Source organism: Ranitomeya imitator, chromosome 1 (assembly GCF_032444005.1).
Source record: "Ranitomeya imitator isolate aRanImi1 chromosome 1, aRanImi1.pri, whole genome shotgun sequence".
In the NCBI taxonomy this organism is placed as follows: domain Eukaryota; kingdom Metazoa; phylum Chordata; class Amphibia; order Anura; family Dendrobatidae; genus Ranitomeya; species Ranitomeya imitator.
In genome coordinates this window covers 738,751,681-738,772,181 of record NC_091282.1, presented here as the reverse complement: position 1 = coordinate 738,772,181, position 20,501 = coordinate 738,751,681, and the positions used below count along the sequence as shown (strand labels likewise).

Sequence of the window (20,501 nt, the reverse complement as noted above, 5' to 3'; positions counted from 1 at the left end):
GTTTACAGTCGGAGAGTCGAGGCCGCGCTCATGATAAATGAACTGTTGTGCTTCATAAATGTGTCTCCCCCGCCGCCCTCGCAGGTTAGCGCATTACACACAAATGCATTATGAAAATGATCTGCTTCCATTTTCCTCTTCATTGATCTCCACGTGGAGGAAAATCCATCAGTTAGTTCTGTTTGTGCTCACCATCTGTCGGGAGGAAGCCATGGATATTCTACCTTCACAAGCCGATTACATAATTGTGGCTCGGAGCAGCTGCAAATTGGCTTATCTCTGATTAACGTAAATGGGGGTGCAGATCAACTGATAATCTCTCTAGGGTAAGACGGTGTAGGCGATATACAGCGGTGTGCATGGTACTGAAGGGTAAATGGATAATGGTAGTAAAGAGACATGATCAAAGCACCCAAAATAAATAATCGCAGCCCCAAACTGTCCCATGTAGAAGTGTACAGTACTATTAGACGACATTAGCACTGTGCACTAATACATGGGACAGTGAGAGTCGTACTGTGCACTTATACACAGGTAACAGTCCTTAACCCCTTCATGACCCAGCCTATTTTGACCTTAATGACCTGGCCGTTTTTTGCAATTCTGACCAGTGTCCCTTTATGAGGTAATAACTCAGGAACGCTTCAACGGATCCTAGCGGTTCTGAGATTGTTTTTTCGTGACATATTGGGCTTCATGTTAGTGGTAAATTTAGGTCAATAAATTCTGCGTTTATTTGTGATAAAAACGGAAATTTTGCGAAAATTTTGAAAATTTCGCAATTTTCACATTTTGAATTTTTATTCTGTTAAACCAGAGAGTTATGTGACACAAAATAGTTAATAAATAACATTTCCCACATGTATACTTTACACCAGCACAATTTTGGAAACAACATTTTTTTTTGCTAGGAAGTTATAAGAGTTAAAATTTGACCAGCGATTTCTCATTTTTACAACGAAATTTACAAAACCATTTTTTTTAGGGACCACCTCACATTTGAAGTCAGTTTGAGGGGTCTATATGGATGAAAATACCCAAAAGTGACACCATTCTAAAAAATGCACCCCTCAAGGTACTCAAACCCACATTCCAGAAGTTTTTTAACCCTTCAGGTGCTTCACAGCAGCAGAAGCAACATGGAAGGAAAAAATGAACATTTAACTTTTTAGTCACAAAAATTATCTTTTAGCAACATTTTTTTTATTTTCCCAATGGTACAAGGAGAAACTGAACCACGAAAGTTGTTGTCCAATTTGTCCTGAGTACGCTGATACCTCATATGTGGGGGTAAACCAATGTTTGGGCGCACGGCAGGGCTTGGAAGGGAAGGAGCGCCATTTGACTTTTTGAATGAAAAATTGGCTCCACTCTTTAGCGGACACCATGTCACGTTTGGAGAGCCCCCGTGTGCCTAAAAATTGGAGCTCCCCCACACGTGACCCCATTTTGGAAACTAGACGCCCCAAGGAACTTATCTAGATGCATAGTGAGAACTTTGAACCCCCGGGGGCTTCACAAATTGATCCGTAAAAATGAAAAAGTACTTTTTTTTCACAAAAAAATTCTTTTAGCCTCAATTTTTTTCATTTTCACATGGGCAACAGGATAAAATGGATCCTAAAATTTGTTGGGCAATTTCTCATGAGTACACCGATACCTCACATGTGGAGGTAAACCACTGTTTGGGCACATGGTAAGGTTCGGAAGGGAAGGAGCGCCATTTGACTCTTTGAATGAAAAATTATCTCCATCGTTAGCGGACACCATGTCGTGTTTGGAGAGCCCCCGTGTGCCTAAACATTGGAGCTCCCCCACAAATGACCCCATTTTGGAAACTAGACCCCCCAAGGAACTTATCTAGATGCATATTGAGCACTTTAAACCCTCAGGTGCTTCACAAATTGATCTGTAAAAATGAAAAAGTACTTTTTTTTTTCACAAAAAAATTCTTTTCGCCTCAGTTTTTCATTTTCACATGGGCAATAGGATAAAATGAATCCTAAAATTTGTTGGGCAATTTCTCCAGAGTACGCCGATACCTCATATGTGGGGGTAAACCACTGTTTGGGCACACGGCAGGGCTCGGAAGGGAAGGCGCGCCATTTGACTTTTTGAATGGAAAATTAGCTCCAATTGTTAGCGGACACCATGTCGCGTTTAGAGAGCCCCTGTGTGCCTATGCATTGGAGCTCCCCCACAAGTGACCCCATTTTGGAAACTAGACCCCCCAAGGAACTTATCTAGATGCATATTGAGCACTTTAAACCCCCAGGTGCTTCACAGAAGTTTATAATGCAGAGCCATGAAAATAAAAAATAATTTTTCTTTCCTCAAAAATGATTTTTAGCCTGGAATTTCCTATTTTGCCAAGGGTAATAGGAGAAATTGGACCGCAAATGTTGTTGTCCAGTTTGTCCTGAGTACGCTGATACCCCATATGTGGGGGTAAACCACTGTTTGGGCGCACGGCAGGGCTCGGAAGGGAAGGCACGCCAATTGGCTTTTTAAATGGAAAATTAGCTCCAATCATTAGCGGACACCATGTCACGTTTGGAGAGCCCCTGTGTGCCTAAACATTGGAGATCCCCCACATATGACCCCATTTTGGAAACTAGACCCCCAAAGGAACTAATCTAGATGTGTGGTGAGGACTTTGAACTTCCAAGTGCTTCACAGAAGTTTATAACGCAGAGCCATGAAAATAAAATAAAAATTTTATTTTCTCTAAAATGATCTTTTAGCCTGCAATTTATTATTTTCCCAAGGGTAACAGGAGAAATTTGACCCCAAAAGTTGTTGTACAGTTTCTCCTGAGTACGCTGATACCCCATATGTGGGGGTAAACCACAGTTTGGGCACATGTCGGGGCTCGAAAGTCAAGTAGTGACATTTTGAAATGCAGACTTTGATGGAATGCTCTGCGGGCGTTACGTTGCGTTTGCAGAGCCCCTGATGTGGCTAAACAGTAGAAACCCCCCACAAGTGACCCCATTTTAGAAACTAGACCCCGAAAGGAACTTATCTAGATGTGAGGTGAGCACTTTGAACCCCCAAGTGCTTCACAGAAGTTTATAACACAGAGCAGTGAAAATAATAAATACGTTTTCTTTCCTCAAAAATAATTTTTTAGCCCAGAATTTTTTATTTTCCCAAGGGTTACAGGAGAAATTGGACCCCAAAAGTTGTTGTCCAGTTTCTCCTGAGTACGCTGATACCCCATATGTGGGGGTAAACCACTGTTTGGGCACACGTCGGGGCTCAGAAGGGAAGTAGTGACTTTTGAAATGCAGACTTTGATGGAATGGTCTGCGGGCGTCACGTTGCGTTTGCAGAGCCCCTGGTGTGCCTAAACAGTAGAAACCCCCCACAAGTGACCCCATTTTGGAAACTAGACCCCCCAAGGAACTTATCTAGATATGTGGTGAGCACTTTGAACCCCCAAGTGCTTCACAGACGTTTACAACGCAGAGCCGTGAAAATAAAAAATCATTTTTCTTTCCTCAAAAATGATGTTTTAGCAAGCAATTTTTTATTTTCTCAAGGGTAACAGGAGAAATTGGACCCCAGTAATTGTTGCCCAGTTTGTCCTGAGTACGTTGATACCCCATATGTGGGGGTAAACCACTGTTTGGGCACATGTCGGGGCTCGGAAGTCAAGTAGTGACGTTTTGAAATGCAGACTTTGATGGAATGGTCTGCGGGCGTCACGTTGCGTTTGCAGAGCCCCTGGTGTGCCTAAACAGTAGAAACCCCCCACAAGTGACCCCATTTTGGAAACTAGACCCCCCAAGGAACTTATCTAGATATGTGGTGAGCACTTTGAACCCCCAAGTGCTTCACAGACGTTTACAACGCAGAGCCGTGAAAATAAAAAATCATTTTACTTTCCTCAAAAATGATGTTTTAGCAAGCAATTTTTTATTTTCTCAAGGGTAACAGGAGAAATTGGACCCCAGTAATTGTTGCCCAGTTTGTCCTGAGTACACTGATACCCCATATGTGGGGGTAAACCACTGTTTGGGCACACGTCGGGGCTCGGAAGGGAAGGAGCACCATTTGACTTTTTGAATAAAAGATTGGCTGGAATCAATGGTGGCGCCATGTTGCGTTTGGAGACCCCCTGATGTGCCTAAACAGTGGAAACCCCTCAATTCTTACGCCAACACACCCCTAACCCTTATCCCAACTGTAGCCGTAACCCTAACCACAACCCTAACCGCAACACACCCCTAACCACAACCCTAACCCCAACACACCCCTAACCCTAACCACAACCCTAATTCCAACCCAACCCTAACCCTAAGGCTATGTACCCACGTTGCGGATTCGTGTGAGATTTTTCCGCACCATTTTTGAAAAATCCGCGGGTAAAAGGCACTGCGTTTTACCTGCGGATTTCACCTGCGGATTCCTATTGAGGAATAGGTGTAAAACGCTGCGGAATCCGCACAAAGAATTGACATGCTGCGGAAAATACAACGCAGCGTTTCCGTGCGGTATTTTCCGCACCATGGGCACAGCGGATTTGGTTTTCCATAGGTTTACATGGTACTGTAAACCTGATGGAACACTGCTGCGGATCCGCAGCGGCCAATCCGCTGCGGATCCGCAGCCAAATCCGCACCGTGTGCACATAGCCTAATTCTAAAGGTATGTGCACACGCTTTGGAAAACGCTGCGGATCCGCAGCAGTTTCCCATGAGTTTACATTTCAATGTAAACCTATGGGAAACAAAAATTGCTGTACACATGCTGCGGAAAAACTGCACGGAAACGCAGCGGTTTACATTCCGCAGCATGTCACTTCTTTCTGCGGATTCCACAGCGGTTTTACAACTGCTCCAATAGAAAATCGCAGTTGTAAAACCGCAGTGAAATGCGCAGAAAAACCGCGGTAAATCTGCCATAAATCCGCAGCGGTTTAGCACTGCGGATTTATCAAATCCGCTGCAGAAAAATCCGCAGAGGACCAGAATACGTGTGCACATACCGAAACCCTAACCCTAACCCTAACCCTACCCCTAACCCTACCCCTACCCCTAACCCTACCCCTAACCCTACCCCTACCCCTACCCCTAACCCTACCCCTAACCCTACCCCTAACCCTAACCCTAACCCTAACCCTACCCCTAACCCTACCCCTAACCCTAACCCTAACCCTAGTTCTAACTCCAACCTTAGTGAAAAAAAAAAAAAATTCTTTATTTTATTATTGTCCCTATCTATGGGGGACAAATGGGGGGGGTCATTTACTGTTTTTTTATTTTGACCACTGTGATAGATTATATCACAGTGATCAAAATTCACATTGGAACGAATCTGCCGGCCGGCAGATTCGGCGGGCGCACTGCGCATGCGCCCGCCATTTTGGAACATGGCGGCGCTCGGGGAAGAAGACTGACGGACCCCGCCAGGATCGGTAAGTATAAGGGGGGGAGATCAGGGCACGGGGGGGCGTCGGAGCACGGGGGGGGAGGGATCGGAGCATGGGGGAGAGTGATCGGTGTGCGGGCGGGTGGATCGGTGTGCAGGGGGGGGGGATCGGTGTGCAGGGGGGGTGGTTCGGAGCACGGGGGGGGATCGGAGTGCGGGGGGGTTTGATTGGAGCACGGGGGGGTGTGATTGGAGCACGGGGGAGCGGACAGGAGGACGGGGGAGCGGAGCACAGGACGGAGGGGAGCGGGCCACAGATCGGGGGGCTGGGGGGGCGATCGGAGGGGTGGGGTGGGGGCACATTAGTATTTCCAGCCATGGCCGATGATATTGCAGCATCGGCCATGGCTGGATTGTAATATTTCACCATTTTTTTAGGTGAAATATTACAAATCGCTCTGATTGGCAGTTTCACTTTCAACAGCCAATCAGAGCGATCGTAGCCACGAGGGGGTGAAGCCACCCCCCCTGGGCTAAACTACCACTCCCCCTGTCCCTGCAGATCGGGTGAAATGGGAGTTAACCCTTTCACCCGATCTGCAGGGACGCGATCTTTCTGTGACACAGCATATGCGTCACAGGTCGGATTGGCACCGACTTTCATGACGCATACGCTGTGTCACAGGTCGGGAAGGGGTTAACTAACATATTAAAGTGCATAGAACGACTCACTGTCCCTCAACTACCATATATTAGTATTTGATACACTGACGATTTTGCAAGTTTTCCCACCTACAGAGAATGGAGAGATCTGTAATTTTTATCGTAGATACACTTCACCTGTGAGAGACACAATCTAAAAATAAAAACAAACCAGAAAATCACACTGTATGATTTTTACATAACTAATTTGCATTTTATTGCATGAAATAAGTATTTGATCACCTACCAACCAGCATGAATTCTGGCTCTCACAGACCTGTTAGCTTTTCTTTAAGAATCTCTCCTACTCTGCACTCATTACCTGTATTAATTGCACCTGTTTTAACTCATTACCTATATAATAGACACCTGTCCACACACTCAATCACACTCCAACCTCTCCACCAAGGCCAAGACAAAAGAGCTATCTAAGAACACCAGGGACAAAATTGTAGACCAACACAAGGCTGGGATGGAATACAGGACAATAGGCAAGCAGCTTGGTGAGAAGCCACAACTGTTGGCACAATTATTAGAAAATGGAAGAGACGCGAGATGACTTTCAAGCTTCCTCGGTCTGGGGCTCCATGCAAGATCTCACCTCGTGGTGTAAGGAGGATTCTGAGAAAATTCAGGAATCAGCCCAGAACTACACTGGAAGGACATGGTCAATGGCCTGAAGAAAGCTGGGACCAGAATCAAACATTACTGTTAGTAACACACTACGCCATCATGGGTTAAAATCCTGCAGGGCACGCAAGGCCCCCCTGCTCACACCAGCAAATGTCCAGGCCCATTTAAAGTTTGTCAATGACCATCAGGATGAACCAGAGGAGGCATAGGAGAAGGTCATGTGGCAGATGAGACCAAAATTGAACTTTTTGGTATCACCTCCACTTGTGTTTGGAGGAAGAAGAAGAATGAGTGCAACCCCAAAACACCGTCTCAACCGAGAAGCATGGTGGGGGGAAACATCATACCCTAGGGGTACTTTTCTGCAAAGGGGACAGAACGACTGCACCATATTGAAGGGAGGATAGATGGGGTCATGTATCGTGAGATTTTGGCCAACAACCTCCTTCCCTCAGTAAATTACCAACCTCTCCATTCTTTGTAGGTGCAAAGTATGTAAAATCGACAGTGTATCAAATACTTATTTTTCCACTATAAGCATACATTACTATTTTCACAGTTCCTCAACTATACCATGTACAACACATTAATACACTCATGAGTAACTAAGGTATTGGTGCACAGTACTACTATCACAATCCTTCCACTGTACCTTGTATTAGTGCACAGTACTACTCTTGCAGTCCCATGACTGACTTCTGTAAAATACACAGTATTATTTGCGGTTAGACAATTGAGACCGTAGTACTGTGCACGTATACAGGAGTCACAGTCCCTCAACTAACATACTGTATATACAAGTGCACAATACGAAATTTGCAGTGCCTGAACTGCATCACATAAGTGCAAAGTACTAATCTTGCAGTCGCGAGTGACCTGTATATAGCTGTACCGTATTACTGTCCATCCACTGTACCATGTATACATGGGTCACTCGGGACTACGAGAGAAGCACTGGTCATTATACAGGGGCCACTCGGGACTGTAAGAGTAGTGCTGTGCACTTACAGTTAGGTCCATAGGTTGGACAGAGACAACATTTTTCTAATTTTGGTTATAGACATTACCACAATGAATTTTAAACAAAACAATTCAGATGCAGTTGAAGTTCAGACTTTCAGCTTTAATTTGAGGGTATCCACATTAAAATTGGATGAAGGGTTTAGGAGTTTCACCTCCTTAACATGTGCCAAAGCAACCCAGGAGTTTATTAAAGCAAAGAAGTGGAATATTATTGAATGGCCAAGTCAGTCACCTGATCTCAACCCAATTGAGCATGCATTTCACTTGTTAAAGACTAAACTTCAGACAGAAAGGCCCACAAACAAACAGCAACTGTAAACCACCACAGTGAAGGCCTGGCAGAGCTTCAAAAAGGAGGAAACACAGCATCTGGTGATGTCCATGAGTTCAACACTTCAGGCAGTCAATGCCAACAAAGGGTTTTCAACCCAAGTACTAAAAATGAACATTTTAATTAAAATTATTGAATCTGTCCAATTACTTTTGGTCCCTTTAAAAACAGGGTGGCACATGTTAAGGAGCTGAAACTCCTAAACCCTTCATCCAATTTTAATGTGGATACCCTCAAATGAAAGCTGAAAGTCTGAACTTCAACTGCATCTGAATTGTTTTGTTTAAAATTCATTGTGGTAATGTCTATAACCAAAATTAGAAAAATGTTGTCTCTGTCCAAATATATATGGACCTAACTGTATAGCAGAGAGGAGTGGCTATCATTGAACAGCTGAGACAATTCAAGTAGGAAAGCTTCAGGAGCTTCAGCTGAACAGTTTAGCCCTTGCATTGCTTGCAACGAAAATACCTGCACTGTGCAATACGATGGTGAAGTACTTCTAACCTGTGCAGGAGTGCATGAAACCAGACGGTGTGATCTTCTGGTTTCTCTTTCTATCACGGTATCCCCGTGACATGGAGAATTTCTACTACGATAATATAGGTGGGTAACAAGCATAGGAACCCATTAAGAAAAAAGGGTCTTTCTGACTCATGTTTTTTTTTTTTTTTTTTAAAAAGGCTTAACATATTGGATGTCATCTTCCTTTTTGTTATCAGGGGAGATAAGACACCGCAAGAGACGTTTGTCAGTGGGTTACTCACTTTTCCCCATATGACTGGGGAGTCTAGAGAGAGTAACTGTTGTCCAACCGCTACTGGTGGATAGCTTTAGACTGCACTTATCTTATGACCCATGTTCAGCTGGTGGAATGAGCTCCGCTAACTAGAATGACTCTCTACTTGGATGATTGCGGGAATCCTGCAGATTTTGTGCAATGGATCCCCTCCAACCTCTACAATATGCTGGTTTGAGCATCATCAAAATACAAAATGGGGATCTCCAAAGAGGACAACTGCTTTAAACTCCTATACAAGATGGAGGACACTCTACAAATACTTAGTATGTAATATTTATTTGCTCAATTTCTCTTTTACAATTCTTTGCATGATCATGTAGCTTTGTTTAGTATTTTACTGGGAAAAAACACATACTGACTATGGGAAGAGATTGTTCTTCACTTCATGGTCTTGTAAAACATGTGGCTAATCTCACAATGTAACCTGAGGACATCCAACACATCCAGTCCCATGAAAGAGCGTGACCGATGATGTCATGGGACCCTTGTCTGAAACTGCCAAGCATAAAGGGAACGCTGAACAGGAAATTTGTATGCAGTGTATTTTATATTATGACTCATTCTTAAAAAGAGCCTCCTCCAATTTATATGCTGCATACAAACTAAAGTGAGTAGGGCAGAAGTCCTTCGTGTTGGTCAGGTCCACTAAAAATATTCCCAAAAAACCCCTAATTCTGCACTACAATTAATCAGGTGGTTTTATAGATAAAGATTTGTCTGGAGTAGACCATAATATCTCATCAGGGAGTTTTATGAGGGGGTCCCTTATGATGGACCAATACTTATTAGTCAGATAGAAGAGCCGAAACATAAAGCGTCTCACCCTGAGGGTCCTGACAAGTCCATGAATACAAGAACATTTGATTCATTTCCGTAAAAAATGTGTAATACTCCATATCGCCTGCGGGGGTGTTGTAGGCAAATTCAAAAGTTTTGCCTTTTTACACAATATCATGGGAAATCTTGTGCTCAGTTTATTGTCAGGAGACCTTCAAAGAAAAACATTGTGTAAGGTTAACGACCCCGTCTGTTTAATATATTTTTCTAGGCCCCTCTAGTTCCTGTTGCTTTCTGCTGATCAGACTGAACGGGGTGAAGGCCGGGTTTTACTGCAGCTGTGACATTAAACACTTTTGTTGGGAAAGCACTTGCCACACTTCAAGAGAGATTCTTTCACTCTGTAGAAAAATATATTAGGTCTGTGGCAAATATGTCTGGAGGTCCTAAGGGGCCTTCTTGGCGTACCAATCATGGCGTCAACTATGTGCTTGTGCTCCTGAGTGCTGTGTGATAGCTGTCAATCATCCAGATGTGGCATACATCACTGCAGAATAGCTGATTCATCAGGAACTTATGATGGGGCGCTGCGGTCATGCACCGGCGTAATAATTACCGTCTCAGCAGTCAGTGATCGCCATGATTAACTCTGCAAGTATATTCATTGCTAATAAGACAATGTTAGAAAAGAAAAACTAAGAGGATGGAAATGCTAGAATAGTTTTTGAAACTTGTTCACAGATCTATCAATATGTACAGTTATGGTCTTAAGTGTTGGCAACCTTGAAATTGTTCCAGAAAATGAAGTATTTCTCCCAGAACATTACTACAATTGCACATGTTTTGTTATACACAGGTTTATTTCCTCTGTGTGTATTAGAACTACATAAAACAGAGAAAAAAGGTAAATTGGACATAATTTCACACACCTCAATAATGGGCCAGACAAAGTTGTTGACACCCTCAACTTAATATTTGGTTGCACACCCTTTGGAATAAATAACTGCAATCAGTCTCGTCCTATAACCATCAACAAGCTTCTTACACCTCTCAGCTGAAATTCCGGAGCACTCTTCTTTTGCAGACTACTCCAGGTCTCATATTTAAAGGTGTCTTCTCCCAACAAACAACACAGAAAAAGATACAGCCTTAGCTAACACCCTGGGTCACTTTATATAGGCATATTCCACCACCAATATCCTCATCTCCCGGTATGGTCACAGCCTTCACACCAGTCTCAGACTGGCCCAAACACACAGTATCTTCAGTTACTCTCTGTCTCACAAAGGCCTATCAGACCGCTCGTTCTCCAAGGCTGCCCTGATAGGCCTTTGGTCTCTGGAAGACTCTATCCTGGTTAATGTCTCCTACCAGACTCAAGTATGACTTCTATAGCTGCTCTATCATGCCTGTACCCCTGGCTGCATACTGCTTCATGTAGTAGTCTTGTAACCTGGCTGGGTCTGTTCCTGGTACTACAGCTATAGCCCCTTCAATCAGTTGAATGGTGGGGGTGACGGCAGTCAGACTCCTAATAATGTGATAAGGATGGTCTATCCTAAAGCTGGCATTAAACATTAGATGGCTGTTGGCTGAACAAAACTTGATCATATGGCCGACTGCTATCGCAGCCATCTCTCCTATACATATGACAGCTTGTTTGGCCGGGTGTTCCTATGTTCTCTATGAGAAAGCCGTAGGGTGAGACACACGGTGGCAGCTTACCTCCAGAACAATGCGATCAGCAGTCTGAAATCGGATATGCCCAATTGACTTCTGTGTCAGCCATCAGTCGGCCGGCATCTGTAACACCCCAGGTTCCTGGTTGTTACAGTGGTATTACTTTCCTCATGGGGAGAGTGATGTCATGCTTGGAAGGATCCCTTTATCAGGTATTCACAAACATGCAACATGTTCTTACTCCAGGCCAGAAGGGGGAGCTCTGATCCAGTTTGTGGGTGGCTCCATTATAGATATTCTGGCTGGAGGGGAAGTTAGAGCAGTCTGTCAGAGGGACAGAGCACAGTCAGTCTGTGAGAGAGACAGAGAGAGTTAGGAAGACTGAAGGGGCCGTGCAGCCACGTTGAGGTGCTGCAGCTCCTGGAAAGGAGAGAGAAAAAGATGTAGCAAGCTGTAGAGAGTGTGAAGGAGGAAAAGGAGCAAAGGAGAGTTGAGAGCAGGAGAGAAGCTGCGACTGGGCTTCCTCCACGCTGAGCGCAAATACCAGCAGCCGGAAGACCGAGGTTTGGGGGATGACTCTACGCCCCATGGCAGAAACCAGTGGACAGCAGATTGCAAGTTACCTGTCCACCATTAACACCTGAGGACACAGTAGCAGATAGAGCCCGGGTCATGATAGAGATCCTGTAAAAAGGCTCGAGTTACCTGTCATACGGGTAGCGTCCTACCAACAAGGGGGAAAGAGAGAAAAGGTGAGGACCTTGTGTGATTCCTAAGGCAGCAAGGGACTACAACGCAGCGCTAAAAGGAAGGCTTCCAACCCCACCAGGTAAAGGGGATTCCAGATTCGCTTCCAAGTCGGCAGGACCATACCTGTACCTGTGATCTGGTACCCTGGACTGTGGCTGCCTGAATTCATCAGTAAACCAGGTAAAGAGACTGCAACCCTGTGTCCTCTGTTTCTTTCTATACCACCTACCACCTGTCCCCAACTATATCGGGAGCCCTGGTGACCCAGCTTCACCTGTGGGAAGCCATACCATCCCTGCTGCCATAACACCACCCTAGAGGACCCCTTTAAGCAGCATCGGTCACCCCTGACCGAGTACCACAGGTGGCATCATGAACTTTTATTATTTCACAAACCCCTTTGAAGACTTTTCCCTTAACATGATCGCCCAAGGCCACGGACCGGGTCATCGCTGCCGTGACACATCCCTTTAAGTACCGGACCCAGTACCAAGTACCCCACAGCCCTGACGGGCGTTCCACATCCACATACACATTAGACTGTTGACTGATACTGGTGTGGTTTGGCCCACATCAGTCTAATGTATATGGGGGTCTTAATGGTACTCTACTAATAACAGTCCTCGGAAAAAGAACAATTATTGCAGGATTGTCTTCAGCCCGAGTATTTCAAGAAACCCATGGTCCATGGCCATACGGCCATATAGACATGCAGATTTGTGTTGGTATAAAGAGCTCTACTATGTGTTGGCGCAACATGGACATCATCGTCCCATCCTCTTGGCCTACAAATGTTCTTTTTCTCCATGAAGCAGAGTTGGCTAAGACCAACATAAGGCCCCATATCACGGCTGACTACAGTTAGTCACAGTAAGATATTTTTAACAGACCGGACACCAAATCTGGATTTCAGCAGTAACAGAACTCAAATTATAAACCGATTTTCACGTTTCTGTAAACTTTGACAACATTAGAGACAAATACAATCCTAATACTATGAGTAACATGTTTAGGTGACAACGCCAGGCTTTAATCCACAGAAACATCTACAAAAGTTATAGATTTTTCAAGGAAATGATGTTTAATTGGAGCTACGAGCGACGCTTGTTCTGCCTCCTCACCCAGTTTAAGAACCACAAAAATTTGAGGTCTGACCACTAAATAGCTTCACTTTCCGTAATGGGAAACTAATCCGCTTATTAAGGATGTCACGGTACGAACATGCATAATGGTGGTCGTCTCTTTTAGGATAAATAACATTCATTCCGGAGCATTTTCACATCAATATAATATTGTATATAATATTCGCAAATCGAAGCCTGACCAGTCAGTGGATCCAAGCGAAACCCTTCACTTCTGCAAATAATGTTTTTAGGACACATTGACAATTATTTTTTCTTCTTTTAGAGCACGAGAAAATAATGGACCTTTTTCATCAGTGCACTGGGACTGATTTTCATCCATTTTTGCTTCATGTGTCCCTATTGAGCAATAGTGCAGCATCTGGATAGAGCATGGCTCATTATGAGGTGGTCAAGAGGAATTAGGTGTGGATTTCTGGTTTTCTGATTTCAGAAAACCTTTCTCCTCAGGCTACAATTCATTTTTAATAAACTAAATATGCTTAATGCCTCATTCAGACCGGCATTTTTTTCATGAACAAGAAAAAACAGACTGATTATTTTGACCAGGCTTTGAATAGATTTTGGTCCGAGTGTCCACAGTTTTGCTCCACCTTCTCCTACGTGACAGACCGTGAAAATCGGAACCGCACTCGGATGTCATCCAAGTATCGTCTGATTTTTTTCTTGTACCCGTAGATTTGCATTACGGATTGTGATCTGATACTCGGACGTATCATTCGTGATAACCACGGATGGCAGTCATCGGCGAAAAACAAACGTCTGAATTAGGCCTCACTCAGCGTCTGGGCCGCTGGGTTCAGCGATTGGCTGCAGTGCTGTCAACATTATGTCAGTGCTGCAGATGATATCAGACATGGGCAGCAGATGAGGAGACACAGTGCTGGACCTGGGGAGGGTGAGTACTATACTTTTTTGTGTTCAAACAAACTGTACAAGAGGGACAGAGGTTTCCTAAACTAGAAAACTAGAAAACCTCTTTGAGGGTTCATATAAATTGCATCACCATGCCACATTATCGCCCAATAAATACACATCAAAGTGCCTTTGTCTAAAATATGTGGCATGCCGCAGAACAGTATGGGGCCATAGCATATCCACATTTCTATATACCAACTTATCGGGTATGATCAGAGGGATACAATCATCGATGGCATAATCAATAGAGAAAAAGGTCTGTATACACTAAAAATTTCCACCACCCTACTCTCACTCTTGGAGAACATATGCAGGACCCCTGTGTACAATACGTCTCTATATAAATATGACAATTAGTATACGTTACAGATTCTGTACCGCTGCCATATCTTACTTCAGCGTAGGAGGAAAAAGCTCAACTTTCATTAGAAGTCGACAGAAAACAATATTCGCAGCATGAATACATTATACAGCGATTAACACCATGACGGTGCTCTCACCCACGCTGTCCATTACATTTCATGACACGGGTGTAACGGGTCAACCCAAGAAAAAAAAATGTTACTCAGTTTTGAATGGTCGTCATTCAGACAATATGCTTTCTACAACAACTTATTCATTGTCCTGAAGACCAAAATCTAAGACTTAAAGTAGCCAACAAAAGACTATACATAAAGTATGGTAAGTTCTATTCCAAAAAATAAGTCCTCAAGTCCTCTCTTGGTTTCACCAATATTTCACTTGCTGTGTTAACACTGATCCAGAGCTGTGACTAACCATAGTCACCCACTATAGAATCTAAGGAGACGGTTACTTAGTCAACCGGTCACCCCCCCACTTACAGCTCCCTGATCTCCAGGATTAGACTGTCCTTCAAGGGATTGTCCTTTTTGGGTCCAGAAGTTGTTGTCTGAAGCAAAAAATTAATAAGCTGATGGCTTCTGTAGGTGTCATCAGGTTTAGCTCTCTAATCCCTCTTTTTTTCCTTATCAATGAAGTCCTTTGCTTTGGACAACTCGATTAGATAAAGGAGAGACAAATATAGTGGTGGAAAATATGTTTTAAGGCATCACAATTCATGAGAAATGGTGATTTTCAATAACTCAGCAGCCAAGAAAGGGAGCTTTAAAAGAAATAGGCTTTCCAAAGTAGACCACAGTCCTAAAAAGCTTACAAAGAGCTGCAATATGGCTGTGTGCATGAGTCTTTATAAGACGACTACAAGCCAGTAGAGACAGGCATGGTGATATTATTGAAATGGTGAGTCTCTAGAGATGATCCAGTGATCTCGGTAACACATTTCACTTCCCCCATATATGACGGAAAAAGTTAATGATTTATTAAGGGAAACAACTAGATAGGAAGGAAGAAGGAGGAATATGGCTGAATAAGACAGGTCACTGAGTTCAGAATCAGGTCCTAGGGATCATGGATACTAAGACCCTCACTGCTGCCCCATGTAACCGAAAGGATCTGTAAAAATTCATTTCTTATTGACAATTGACTAAAGGAGTATTCTCAAGTTTGCAAATTACTTCCCGATTACTGGGGATCTCACAGCTGGAATCCCATCAATCCCAAGATAGGAGTGCAGTAGTGGTCTCTGCATTAACTCTTAGTGGGAATGCCGGAGATAGCAGAGGGCTGCACTTGTCTGGTTTTTGGCACCCCTATAAGAATGAATGGAGCAACAGTACAAGTGATCAACTCCATTCACGAAGTCTCAGTTCTCGGGATCACTGGGGCCCCAGCAGCTGGTCCCCCAGTGATCGAGAAGTTATTCTCTATCCCAGAGGTCCCCAACTCCAGTCCTCAAGGCCCACCAACAGGTCATGTTTTCAGGATTTCCTTTGCATTGCACAGGTGATGCAATTATTACCTGGGCAAAACTAAGGAAATCCTGAAAACATGACATGTTGGTGGGCCTTGAGGACTGGAGTTGGGGACCTCTGCTCTATCCCATTGATAGAGGATAACTTTCACCCTCAAGACAACCCATTTAAACACTTAAAACTAATGTAAAGGACTTGAGATTATCAACCAACCAATATAGTCCGAAATAATGTTGTGGTTATTTACGTCCCCTGAAGAAGTATACACGAAACGTGCGTTGGGGTGGAGGGAAGCACTAGCTGATCCCGCATTAACACGCTGGACCCCACACTCGGACTCTCAGTGTCATAGGTAAATCCGCCTTTTATTTCAATTGTTTATATCTCTGAATTGTGCTACATTATAGCGTATACTAATGACATCACATGGGCACTTGTACCCTTTGTACTTTGTCATTATCTCTGAAACTAGATCATTTAGCACAGCAAATCTAGTCTAGCTTTCGATACTGGAATTTATATGGCAGATAAACCTGTTGATGTTTAAATAGGATATTGTCCAGCCAAAATCAGGTGGACATTTATGTCAATATAATATATGCGGCGACTGATACTGCTCCCCTCACACGAAAGGCACCTTGTTGAAATTTGTTAATTAAGTTTATATATGTGTTTTTTAACTAACGTTCAATAAAATATTGTAATTTTTAAACGAACACATTGACATCAGTGTTTATTACTGTATGTCCCTGATCATGTGATTGTGCTGGGTCATGCTGTTGGATTCTAGATTAATGTAAAGGACTTGTCTGTGACTACTAAGATGCCATAAGTATTCAGACTTGAGAGGGCGTACTTTGTAATGTGCTCTCCATAAAAATTTGGCCAAGCATTTCCTGGGAACTGCACTGAATGGAGGACTATAGAAGAATAACTTGTGCAATTTCTTTACAGATTTTGCACTGGTAAGGAATGCTGGGAGATTTCAGCTCTGAAGCCTGCAGAACTGTGAACGCTGCTCTGGTTTATAATCCAAGATGTAACGTGAGCAGTCTTCATCCAATCAGATTGGATCTATACTGAATACCTTACACAGAGGTCCTGTGAGGCTGCACAATTACCAGTGATCTTATAAAAAGTTGATCTGCATCCAAAAAAATCAAAGACCTAATTTATTTTCCAAAATATTTTGCATTGGCCGTATAGTAGAAGAAACATATGAGTAAGAGAAGAAAGGATCAGTAGGCACCTAATATCGTTGACTGGTCTGTGTGAGTTGATGTTTACTAACCTCCTGCATGTGTTTCCTCGATACTAAGGACACCAGGGAGGACAATAGATTACTATAAATTGTCAAAAGCCTCCAAGTCCATCAACACAATGGTAGAACTCGTATCATGTGGTCAGATCTTTAGTAAAATATCATATTTCATTGCAAAATGTATGTAACAAAGAACTTATTGTATTAAAGGGAATCTGTCAGCACGGTTTGTTTTTTAATTTGAGAGCAGTATGATATAGGGGCAGAGATCCTGATTCCAGCGATGTGTCACTTGCTGGTCTGCATGCTCTCGTTTTGATAGAATCACTATTTTCACTGCTGTGGATCAAGCAGAGCTCAAATGCTGAGTTGTATATAACCCCGCCCACACTCCTGATTGGCAGCTTCCTGTGCACACTGTCAGCAAGCTGCTAATCAGTGCTGGGGGTGGGGTTGGACCAGGAGGCACAAGACACCTAGTCATGCAGCGATAATCTCCTGCTGATAAAACACTGATTCTATTGAAACAGCAACACACTGCGCAGTAAGTGACACGTAGCTGGAATCAGGGTCTCTGCCACTTTATCATGCTGTTCTCAGACTACCTAGCAAAAATCAGCTGACAGATTCCCTTAAAAAGGACTAAAGCAGACAGTACGCCAGAGATATCTGAAAACTGCCTGAATAATAGTTTAAGGGGTAACGTTTCTCCTTATGGAGAGTGACATACCAGCTCTGGTTTGTCAAGAGGTGCGCTATAGAGTTTAAGTCCTGTTTTTCTCTGAAGAGGCAATTTGCATATGAATAATAGTTTGAAATCTGTAGAGTATGGACAGATTAAAAGGTTGGTCTTTAGGGTATTGATGTAATTATCCTTTGATGAGTGACCACTGATGATGTAAAATAAAAAAAAACCTGACCTTTTCACAACACCACCGCCGTACCACTTCTAATAACTTCATCTGTTTACTTATTTCTTAAATTGTTTTAATAAAAGTAGTCGAGTGAAGTGGTATAAATGGTTGGCATTATTCACACTGACTGGACCCCCACTGAGAAGACATTGATGGCCTTTGTCAGTAGGATGGCAGTCACTGGCGCATCATGAACCTTGTGAGCTCCAGTCCCAAAATCTTCAACAGGGCTCCTAGCTATCACAGGTCTTTAACAATTTAAGTCTTTTGAACTCCTAGGCCAGGGTTTCCTTACCTGTTTCCATTCCTCAAGAGCCACCAACAAGTCATGTTTTCAGGATTTCCTTAGTATTGCCCAGGTGATGGAACTATTGCCTGTGAAGGTGATGCAATTATCACCTGGACAATACTAAGAAAATCCGGAAAACATGACCTGTTGGTGGCTCTCGATGACAGGAGACAGGAAAGGAAACAATGGCCTAGGAGTTCAAAAGACTAAAATACTGGGGAACACTGTCTAATATTATGGGCCCAGGTGCAACTGCACCCATTAGCGTTACCTCCATGATGGCGGCAATATTGATCCTGAGTGATCCTACGAGAAACTTTCAATCAAGTTATAGGATACATATATGGTCAGTAAGGGCTTTCAGAATCACTACAACAGAGGACCCGAGTTTCTCTTTTTGGAAAGCATTGAATGGATTGGCGAGATCAAATGTGTGACTGCTCCATTCAAGCTTCTCTGAATTCGGGCTTGTGGTGCCTGTTCTAGTGATTGATGCAAGAGTCTAAGTAATCATATGGATGGATGACAAAAGTTTTTCATGAACCAACCCCTTCCAGTCATGAGGCATAATAGTCATTCATAGCAGTAGGGCCAACGGGCATGTTGCCAAATGAGTTATTAAAAAAACCCATGACCTGCGCCATGCCATGAAGATTGACCATAAAGTTTACAAATATGATTATTAAGAAGATAAAATAAGATGCCTGCATGCCCTTGAAGAGAAGAAAACTACGTAGGATAAGAGTGCGCTCCCTTACCTGCATAGTGGTCAAACACCGTTGGCACATACTGCTCAGGGAAGGCATCGTTGGCATAACTCATCACCAGACAAGTTTTCCCAACCGCACCATCGCCAACCACCACACACTTCAGCATCCTTCTCATGCTGGTAGCGCTGCCAGACCCACTGCTGTCATTTTCGTCTCTTTTATCCATGTCAGGCGTCTGCAAACTCCTTTCAGAGCAAAATAGAAACAATTATGGGTTCCAAATTCTTTTTTCGTAGTTTCTGAGAGGCTTGAACTCATAATGCACCCAACATTCTTCCCCAATGTCCTCCGATAATCATACTTTGCTACTCTGTGCGCCTGTAGGCTCGGTATTTCGCATGCAAGTGTTTGAGCCACTCATTGCTACAATTCACAGACTTCCCTGACTTTCCCTCATCCTGACACACACAGCTCAGGGTTTGTGCATCACAGGAGGGGGAATTAGACGTGTGGACGTCACTTGTCCCTCCAGTAGGCTGACCACAGAAATCAGAGCTTGCTGCTAATCCTCTCCCAGCCTCCACTATTTCCAGTATCTAATATGGAAGGGAGGGCTGGAGGATGGAGATTTTTTTTTTTCAGAATCTTTCTTTTTGGGCTTGCTCGGTGTCAGGAAATCATGAGTTTCCTGCTGAATTCCATATTAGGATCAATGGGCTGGAGAACAGTGAGAACAATGGGAGCTCTGTGTGTGTTTGAACTGTACAGGAACTTTGCCAAGGCTGTGAGTTACAATAACACTAGAGGTCCCACTGCAGACTCTGGAGCGAAACTTCCTCCTTCTTCTCCTCCTGGCTGGAGAGACCCAGATGATGTCACTGCAGTGCTGTAATCAAACTGCTACACCAAAAAGCACAGCAGGAAAGCAGAACCCCATCTTATTAACCGCTTCGCTTCCAGGATTCAATGCCAATATAACTACCTCCAGTTTGGAGGAATTTTACCCATCCCAGTGGTCTTCCTCAAGGCTGACTGTCACAACATGCTGTCTGTGTCACGACACATTAGTTGGGTTGGTTTCGTTTGTCCGGCATCAATCTCTCCTGATTCTCCGTTCCTGTGTTCTCTATGAGAGAGCTGTCACCAGACTTTTACGACATCGTCTTTTCTCCAGAGACAATCCAATCGGCACTCCATAATCGGAGATGCTGGATCGGTTTTTAAAATTGTCTGGGGCTCCCATACACCCAAAAGCCATTGATATCTTTGGGCTTGGCTAACATTTGTCTAATGGGTATGGGGGGCTAGGTTGAGGCAGTGGTTGTAAATCCGGGCTTCGCTTCCAGGCATCAATGCCTATA

At 43.6% G+C, this 20,501-nt stretch overlaps 1 protein-coding gene across 2 annotated transcripts in view; it reads right to left on the bottom strand.

The window, feature by feature from the left end:
- RHOJ (ras homolog family member J) overlaps positions 1–19,731 on the bottom strand; it is a 64,644-nt gene extending 44,913 nt beyond the window's left edge. Inside the window, exon 1 of one of the 2 annotated variants that reach the window (XM_069733814.1) lies at positions 19,189–19,731. In XM_069733814.1, the coding sequence (XP_069589915.1) occupies positions 19,189–19,366 (178 nt within the window). In that variant the 5' untranslated portion in view covers positions 19,367–19,731. The remainder of the gene's footprint in view (positions 1–19,188) is intronic. The other variant, XM_069733824.1, reaches the window with a different exon arrangement.
- Between the last annotated feature and the right edge of the window lie 770 nt (positions 19,732–20,501).